General features: G+C 34.6%; 2 protein-coding genes across 2 annotated transcripts; one reads left to right on the top strand and one right to left on the bottom strand.

Moving 5' to 3' along the window:
- The first annotated feature begins 2,204 nt into the window (after positions 1-2,204).
- On the top strand, positions 2,205-3,059 carry LOC106340830 (germin-like protein subfamily 1 member 16). The gene is made up of 2 exons (XM_013779664.1): positions 2,205-2,367; positions 2,474-3,059. The coding sequence occupies exons 1-2, from the start codon at positions 2,241-2,243 to the stop codon at positions 3,016-3,018; spliced, it is 672 nt and encodes a 223-aa protein (XP_013635118.1). The 5' UTR covers positions 2,205-2,240; the 3' UTR covers positions 3,019-3,059.
- A 4,494-nt stretch (positions 3,060-7,553) lies between these two features.
- On the bottom strand, positions 7,554-8,319 carry LOC106338861 (glutathione S-transferase T2-like). The gene is made up of 3 exons (XM_013777741.1): positions 8,075-8,319; positions 7,903-8,033; positions 7,554-7,810 (listed from the first exon to the last, which is right to left on the bottom strand). Exons 1-3 carry the CDS (start codon positions 8,317-8,319, stop codon positions 7,554-7,556), a joined length of 633 nt encoding a protein of 210 aa, XP_013633195.1.
- Between the last annotated feature and the right edge of the window lie 1,221 nt (positions 8,320-9,540).

The following is a 9,540-nucleotide window of genomic DNA, read 5'->3' as shown; positions in this document are numbered from 1 at the left end:
AACGTTGCAGACTGAACCAAGAAAAGGAGCATCTTCCCTCCGACAAAACTTCTTCTTCAAACCTGGTTTTGAAGGAATTTTTCGCCACCCCATATCGACTTTTATAACTTCGATTTACTCATTGAGCTATCTAGCGCTTCAACAACATGAATCTAGGTCGCTAAATTTTTTTTCTCTTACTTAGAAACAATATTATAATTGATTTAAGTAATTGATTGTAGAATTACCTTTTACTTTATTTTAACACGTGAAAAACGGAAATACCTAACTGTCAAAAGAGCGTTTTTGTGTAGATCCAAATGGTTGGAGGCTTCTATAGTGCAGATATCGGCTTTGTTGATTTCTTTTACTTATGTTTCGTTGACTTTTTTTATTGTTTTCAACTTATTTTAAATCTAACAAAATTTATGATGTTCTTTTATGTATTTGTTTCATTGAATTTGGGAAAACGAATGTTTTGGATATAATTAAAATAATCACCTTTTATATTTACATATGATTAAAGTATTCAAATCTAAAAAAATTAAGATAGTCGATTGCAGAACTATCTTAATTTTTAGCTTAACACTGATAAAAACAAAGAAAAATATAAAATCGTCAACCATTAATATTCGAACAATTTTTGAGATTTCACTTGTGAATGTATATGTAGCCAAAATCACTTGATTAACTTCTCTTTTAATATATAAAAAAATTGTGATATAATTTTGTTTGATTTATAAATACTTATAAAGATAAATTTATACAATTATAAATATATTTATAAACAAACAGTTTTTTTTTATAAATTATATAAGTTTTTGTGATTCACTTTGTTTACAACTCTTTGATTACATGATTTAATAATACAATCTGTCGTTAAAAATTTGTTTTTTACTATAGATATTATTAACTCAAATCTAAAAATCAAACATAATTGATTTCAGAATTGATAAAAATAAATGAAATTTTATATCCCATCAAAACTATAACAATTATAGGATTTCACCTATATGTGTACATTTAAGTCCAAAAGTTACTTAAATTACTTACATTTTAATATATAATAAGAAGTGTGGAATAATTCTGTCTGATTTATAAATCCTTATAAATATACATTTACATAATTTTAAATAGATTTAAAATCATTTATATATGGTTTATAAAATTTCTATAAGTCGGATAAATAAAATTATAAACCTTTATAAATTATTTAATAAAAGTCTTATAAATAATTTAGAAACTCTAGTAATATGATTTTGTTCTCTTTTGTGAGCTTTTGGGATTCCCAAAGTTATCAAAAAAATGTTGTTAAAATGTATATAATAATTTTACAAACATTTATGCATCTAATTGTTTAAAATATACAACTATTATATTTATATCTATAAAAGTATATTAAATTATTTTATATCATTTTTAATAAAATTTGATAAAAATAAAAAAAAATTGATTAAACATTATATATTATTTCTATACTTCTGCATTTAGTTACCATAAATAATTATTTTTAATATTAATTGGGTTGTTTGGTAACTTGTATTAACTAGTTTTAGAGTTACATTTTATTTTTAGATCTACATATAATAAATAATAAATAAAAATCATCGACCAATCAAATTATAATATTTTTCTTAAACTTAACATATGAGCCATACATAATTAAATATCATTTGACAACAGAAAAAAAAATCAAAAATCACTTAAGTGACTTCTCATTTGGTTTTCTTTGTTCCCTAATAATCTTACATATTTCCTTTGTCCAGTCCGTTAATGCATCTTATACTGACACTATTTGCAATCTAAATCTTCCCTGTGACTTCTGTTGTGTTTTGTACATAATTAAATGCAAATTCGATTACATTTGTTAGATAAGTTAAGCCATTGTGGGATCTCTCCTAACATTATAGGCTTATAGCCTACGTTATTTTGCCATCTACCCATTTGGCCAGTATCTTCCATTCTTCCTAAAGGAATTCCAACTACCAGTCTCTTTTGTTTATTAACTTTTTTTTATGTAACTAAGAGTCTACCTGATTCGCTGTAATCTCATTAATTACTTAATGCATTTTACTAAACAATCTGAACTACCAGTTACAACATGTTAAATACGAAAACATAAAATAATAGTTTTAAACCATGTCAAATATAATATATATGACTTATGAGCTTGTCCTATAAATATAAAGCACCATGCTTCGCAAACCACACACGTAAACGAATCTAGAGAGGGCATTCACATATAGCCTTTTATCTGAAAAATGAGGTTTTTTCAGGCTCTCATCCTCATCCCTATTGCCATATTGGCTTTGGTAATTTCCTTTGCTGAAGCTTATGATCCAAGTCCACTCCAAGATTTCTGTGTCGCCATTGATGACCTAAATGGTGGTACGAAAAAAAACCCATGTTTCATCTTTTTCTATTATTTTCTCCATTCAAATTGATCCTAACGTTGTAATAATGTATGATCTTTGAAATATATTTCTACATGCAGTTTTTGTGAATGGTAGGTTCTGTAAAGACCCGATGCGAGTCAATGCAGAAGATTTTTTCTTCTCTGGCCTCAACGTGCCTGGGAACACCAGTAATCAAGTTGGCTCCAATGTGACCACGGTTAATGTTGATCAGATCCCAGGGCTAAACACCATGGGCATATCATTGGTGCGCATAGACTACGCTCCACATGGACAAAACCCGCCTCACACGCATCCCCGTGGCTCAGAGATCCTTGTCCTTATCAAAGGAACATTATACGTCGGGTTTGTCTCTTCCAATCAAGACAATAACCGTTTATTCGCCAAAGTATTGCATCCTGGCGACGTATTTGTGTTCCCCATTGGAATGATTCATTTTCAGGTAAATATTGGGAAAGTCCCTGCCGTTGCTTTTGCAGGATTGAGTAGTCAGAACGCTGGTGTAATCACAATCGCAAACGCTGTGTTCGGGTCAAATCCTCCTATATATCCAGAAGTTCTAGCCAGGGCGTTCCAGTTGGATGCAAATATTGTCAAAGAACTTCAGGCCAAGTTTGGTCCATGAACTTCTAAGTCGTTATGAGTGCTTATCATTGCAATATGCACTTAAACAATAGTGTATAACTAAAAATGTTATGTCAAATAAAAATAAAAATAAAGAAATAGTGTTGTTTACCTGATTATTTTTTTAATCTTATATTTTACTTCTAAAGTAAAAAACAATTATGTCTAATAAAGTAATATAGGCATAGTTAAATTTTCATGGATACCTAATCAGGTCTGTAAGAGTTGTTTTTTTCTTTTTGAAACTTTGATGGTCTTTAAGAGTTGTTACAAATTATTACAATGTACTCATTCCGATAGGGTTACCGAAAAAATAAAGCCACATATAAATAGAGTATTACATATAATGCGCCAATGGGCTACTAATCACATCTAATATCATAAGATACTATTTAATTTATACTATATTATTTCTATGTAAAAAACCTATATTATTTCTTTGTCTTATGAAGGAAAACCGTACGTAAGAATTTTGTTATCACTAGCTGAAGTAACTTTAATATATTGTTTTCTTTATTGTGCTAACTGATAGTGGTAGCTTTGGCAAGAATTCTATTATTGACACGTTCACAGTTGCCAGCTAAAATTCCATATTTAGTGGAAAGATTCCTAACACTGGTTTCCCAACATAAATTGGCTTGAGAAAATAATCTTCAATTTTTTTTAATAAAAAAAAGCAAACATAACAAGTAAATGTTGCCATTAGTCAAACATCATCTGAACGCATACCAAACCTTATCTCCAAGAACGCCATGAATGCATATATAGCAAAGAGCCCACACGAGGACTCCTTTATAAAAAAAAATTCGAAAAGAGAGCAAGAGGGGAGAGGTGTGAAGATGTTGAGGACGACTTCTCAACCGTTTCTTCATCTCCTTGTGCACTTTCATCTCATAGTTGAGAATCCTTTTTCAAGGTTTTTGGTAAGCAGTTAACTTTAAGAAATTAAAATTTCCTCTTTGCTATTTTGTTTATCAAATATTAAAAAAAGATAACATGCAAATAACCCGATGATGACGATCTATCTAAACAAAATACTAGTTTTAGCTTCATCAAGAAAAGGCCAAATACAATGATCACTATTAACCATTCAAACACAACGATCAAAGCTAACCATTCAAACACAATGTTTTGATAACAGCATGAAGCCATAAAGGAAGTGATTAATTCTCTAGTTAGTCATAAACCCTTTTTCACCCATATACGTCGCCGCCGTCAACGGAATCCTAGGGACGGCGGAGATACAGTTCCTGAAATATTCAAACGGAGCCACGATGAGGCTTCTGCAATCCACGGCGAATTTGTACCCCAGCATCTATTGGGATCACAGCCTCGAGCTCTTACCAAGCACGTGAACCTGATATGAACTTCGACAAGCGTAGGCTCTTATGATTCTCTCATGATGATTCTCTCTTGAGCAGCTCACGAAGCGTTTGGATATTTTCTCGAGTGAGCTTTAACGTGAAACGGACAATGCCAGGATCAATCTCCGGCGACGGAAAACGCTTCAAAGATTTAAGGTTGCGGTTCTTTGCCGCCAGCAAACGTTTTGGCGAAGGAGTTCAAGGCGTTGATAGTATATACGTTTCAATCTCTGGTGGGCTATTTATGACCGTACGATCATAAGATGGACTTAGTGCATGATTATCCATAAAACCCTTAAAGAGGGTTCTTAATGATTTGTTTAGTAAGACCACCTCCATTGGTGATCCTGGAGGCAGGTTTTAAATAAAAAAAAAGTAAATAAATAAATAAAAAAAGATAAAAAAGCAAGAACCGATGTCTACTTTAGGATTTTTAAAGGTGTTAAGAATCTTTACTTGTCACGTTTTTATTCGACTTCCCATTTATGTCTCTCTCTTTACTCCTCCCATCTAGATCACCACATTTTCTCTTACGATTCTGATGTCATTTTTATTTAAAATTTTTATATATGTTTTTTTTATGTTATTAAATCCAATCTTTCAAAAAACAAAAATCCAATCATTCAACTTCTAAAATAAAATAAAATTAAGAACTTCAAAAAGGTTCTTCCATTAGACCCAAAAAAAATTAATTATTCTAACAAAGGTTCTAAACTCCTCAAATCATAAAATTAACTATTAAATTACTCATTAGAACCCATAATAGGTTCTAACCATTGGACTTGCTCTAATAGATTAGATGTAACCTAAGAACCTTTGCTAAGAAACTTCCATTTTGATTTGTCTAATGACAGTTTCTTAATTAAGGATTCTTAAAAAAAAAATTATAAAATATTTTTTTTGAGATGATTTTTTTATTAAATAAAACATATTACAAGAAAACATTTAAAACATAGATTTTCTAAAAGAACATAAAAACGAAGATTAGTACAATAATCGAGAATAATTCGAAAAAAAAAACAATCTGAGCTCAGTTGTTGTCTTCACCCCGTCCAAATTTACACCATAGATGTTCAACCAAATCCGATTTCAGTTGTTCATGCATTTGTCTATCACGAATTCTGGTTCGAACACCCATCATAGTGGCGATATTAGTCGGGATATCAGTAGAATACGTAAGATCCACATGTGAACTTCCGTTGTCTTCCCATTGTTGGAACTCTAAAACATCATATTGACTGTATCCATCTCGTTCGTCTTCTACTATCATATTATGGAGTATGGTGCATGCTCTCATAATCTTCCCAATTTTGACTTTATCCCAAAATAATGCTGGATTTTTAACAATGGCAAAGCGAGCTTTCAAGACACCAAAAGCATGCTCAACATCTTTTCGGACAGCTTCTTGATGTTGAGCAAACAAAACCGCTTTCGGCCCTTGTGGTATTGGAATAGATTGGATAAATGTTGTCCATTTCAGATAAATACCATAGGTGAGATGGTAAGCCATATGATACTCTCTTCCATTGACAGAAAAAGTGACTTGCGGAGCTTGCCCTTTTATTATATCATCAAAAACAGGTGAGCGATCAAGAACATTGATATCATTTAAGGTACCTGAAGGTCCAAAAATGCATGCCATATCCATAGATCATACGAAGCAACCGCCTCTAAAACGATTGTGGGTTTCTCGAACCACGTGAATATTGACCTTTCCATGCGGCAGGACAATTCTTCCACTCTCAATGCATACAATCGATGCTTCCTATCATCCCGGGAAATCCATGATGCTCGCCAATATCAAGTAGACGTTGAAGATCAGCCGGAGTTGGTCTTCTTAGGTACTCATCGCCAAATAAATATATTATTCCTTCCACGAAATTTTCCAAACAGGACCGAGTAGTAGTTTCACCAAGCCGGAGGTAATCGTCAACCGTATCAACCGCAGTACCATATGCCATGACACGGGTAGCTGCTGTACACTTTTGAAGTGTAGAGAGACCAAGCCTTCCGAGACCATCTGGTCTTTGTTGAAAAAAGTGAACTTCATTAGAGAGTCGATCAACAATACGCATGAACAATGGCTTGTTCATTCTAAATCGTCGGCGGAATAGATTTTCAGGATATGTCGGAGTTTCACTAAAATAGTCATTCCATAAACGTACATGGCCTTCCTCCCGGTTTCTTTCAATATAAACTCGTTTTTTCCTTCTTCTCCTTTCCCCTTCTTGAGGTTGGTGATGAATGAAAAGATTCTCGAACGTTTGATCAAAATGTTGATCAAAATATTCATCGAATTTTTGATCAAAATTTTCATCCTCCAATCCCTCAAAAGTGTTTTGCGAAGAAGAAGATGCCATATATATGATCAAAGGGAGAAATTGTTTTTGTTTATGTTAAATGTTTGGAGAAAGAATAGTTTGAAATAAGAATATAGAAGGGGAGAAGAAGAGTTGTTTGTAATGTTTGTCGAATTCAATTTATAGATAGAGAAGGAGAGAACAAGTGTTGTGTTTGTTGAATGAGAGAAGAAGAGAAGAAGCGTGATGTTTGTAGAATGAAAGATTAAAGTTAATATATAGAATGAGAGAAGAAAGAGTTACAAACATTACAAACGTAGTCTCGTGACCACACTATAATACAAACATTACAAACATTAAAAACGTAGACAAGCATTAGTTACACGAGAAGCAGACAAGCTTCAGTTACAGACACAGAAAAAAAGAAAAGACACACAACAAAACAAGCTCCCTTGATTCTTCCGAGCACACAAGACAAGAAAAGACAGTACACGAGAAAGCAGACAAGCTTCAGTTACAAACACACAACAAAACAAGCTCCCATGACACAAAACGCATCCGTGATTACTACACTACACCCCAACACAACACTACACTACAAGCTTCCATTACAAGCTTCAGTCCGTGACTACAAGCGACAATTCACTACACTACAAGCTTCTGTCCTTGATTCTTCCCCTCGCAATGTACCTGAAAACAAGAAACAGAGAGTAATGAAAACAAGAAACAGAGAGTGGCCATAACTTAACCGCATTCTTAGACAAACTCAGCAATGAAATAGAAAGTCTAAATAACTTAATTAGACAACAAATCAGTAACGAGCTTCTTCTTAAGAGCTTCTTCATACTAAGCAAAGGGTTCTTGTTTTCCAATTAGACTATCAAGAAGCTCCACATACTCTCAAACTCAGAAAGTGCCTTCCCCTCTGCATTCATCTTCTTACCCTTCCCCTTTGCTGCCTTAACACCCGGGAGACGATCAGTATCACCATCATTAGCCTCGGATACATGATAGGTTGATGACTGAGCACCTTCATCAAGCTTCCTCCTTTTATTAGCGCTTCCATGGGTTTTGGACTTAGAAATCTCACACCATTTCTGGTCATTACGCAGCTCCTTCCAAGCATGCTCTAAGTTGAATTTTTTTTGTGGTTGTTGTAGAATATCTCATGAGCTAGCTTCAGAACATCATTCTCATTTTGACCGCTTGTTTTCTCTCTACTTGCAGCTTCATAAGCCTCACTAAACTTGTTGACTTGGTCATTTGTCTTCTGCCAGCGTTGCTTGCAGTGACTAGCTTCTCTGTGTTCACTGCCTGCTACCTTCGGACTTGCAGCAAAGTATGCTGCAATCCTTTTCCAGAAAGTACCACTTTTTTGCTTATTCCTTATCACCGGATCCTTGCTTGTGTTAGCCAGGAGCTGATGAGGACAACATCATCTATTGGCGTCCAGATCCTCCTTTCTCTATGTTCTACAGGAGTCTCTTCAACATAGTTTGAAGCTTCGGTTGCTTGACTGCCAAAAAAAGGGTCGTGCGATGAAGATAGTTCCACACTATCATCTTTAAAACCAAAGACTGTTTCTTGTTGACTGTTTAGAAGATCAACGAAGTTGTGGCTATAGGGATTTGAATTCATATCAGAATATGGATTAAGAAGATAGACAGAAAAGAACAAATGCGGGAGAGTAGATGGGAGAGAGATGTCCAGAAGTGTTTAATAGAAGAGAGATAGATAAGATCAGTAGATCATTCAACACAACCAACCACATAGACAAGACATGTATCTAACACAATAATCACAGCCATTATCTAAATCGAGAAGTGAGTTATAGCTAACCATATTTATTACATCTATCTAACACATTAAACACAACCATTATCTAAATCGATTTATGTCAAAGGCTCACTAACATTTATTACTAACCTCAACCATAATCTAACACAACCAAATCAATTCATTTCAGACAGGAATCAAAGTGAAAGAGAGATGTTGTACCTATATTTCGTTTGTTGAAAGCTTTGTTGCGAGCTTTGTTGAAAGCTTCATCCACTCTCTGCATACTTCCATCTAACCAAACAAACAGTGCAACAATAAAAAAGAATGAAACGATTAATCACCAGACAGAATGAAGTGAGGCAAACCAACACAACAAACATATGAACTTGATAAACTTGTGACCCGAACGGGATGGATTCATAACCAGACAGAAACAAGGGACATAAACCAACACAACAAACATATCAACATTGTGAAAACTAGTCACCCGAACATGAAGGATTTAACATTCCTTTCAGACAAAAACCAACAGACCACAGCATTCAACACAACAAACAAATCAAACGCATCCATGAATTGAAGGATTCAAATAAAAGAAGAAAATAATTTATCTTTAGAGGAGGGTTAATTTTTCTTCGATCAGAGTCGCCTTGAGAGACAGACGATTCTTCTTCGATCGGAGCCGCCGAAGACACAATTCTTCTTCGATCAGAGCCGCCGATAGAGAGAGAGACGATTCATCTTCGATCAGAGCCGCATAGAGAGAGAGAGAGAGACGATCCTTCTTCGATCAGAGCCGCCGAGAGAGAGAGAGAGAGGAGTCTTCTTCCATGAGAGCCAGAGAGAGAGAGACACGGAGTGATTCGTCGTTTTCCCCGTCTAGGAGAGCCACCCAGAGACGCTTCGTCGTTTTCCCCCTCGAGGAGAGCCACCAAGAGACGCTTCGTCGTTTTCCCCCTCAAGGAGAGCCACCGATATAGGTCGCCGTTTCTCCACCTTGATGAGAGCCACCGAGAGAGAGAGAGAGAGAGAGAGAGAGAGAGAGAGAGAGAGAGAGAGAGAGAGAGAGAGAGAGAGAGA

Source organism: Brassica oleracea, chromosome C4 (assembly GCF_000695525.1).
Source record: "Brassica oleracea var. oleracea cultivar TO1000 chromosome C4, BOL, whole genome shotgun sequence".
NCBI lineage: Eukaryota > Viridiplantae > Streptophyta > Magnoliopsida > Brassicales > Brassicaceae > Brassica > Brassica oleracea.
The sequence above is the reverse complement of the archived record's forward strand: the minus strand, read 5'-3'. Positions and strand labels throughout refer to the sequence as shown.

Coding starts and splice junctions, on each gene's coding strand:
- LOC106340830 (XM_013779664.1), top strand. CDS start 2,241: ATGAGGTTTTTTCAGGCTCTCATCCTCATCCCTATTGCCATATTGGCT. Junction 2,368..2,473: donor CATTGATGACCTAAATGGTG/GTACGAAAAAAA, acceptor TTCTACATGCAG/TTTTTGTGAATGGTAGGTTC.
- LOC106338861 (XM_013777741.1), bottom strand. CDS start 8,319: ATGAATTCAAATCCCTATAGCCACAACTTCGTTGATCTTCTAAACAGT. Junction 8,034..8,074: donor CTAACACAAGCAAGGATCCG/GTGATAAGGAAT, acceptor TTTCTGGAAAAG/GATTGCAGCATACTTTGCTG. Junction 7,811..7,902: donor TGAGGCTTATGAAGCTGCAA/GTAGAGAGAAAA, acceptor AATTCAACTTAG/AGCATGCTTGGAAGGAGCTG.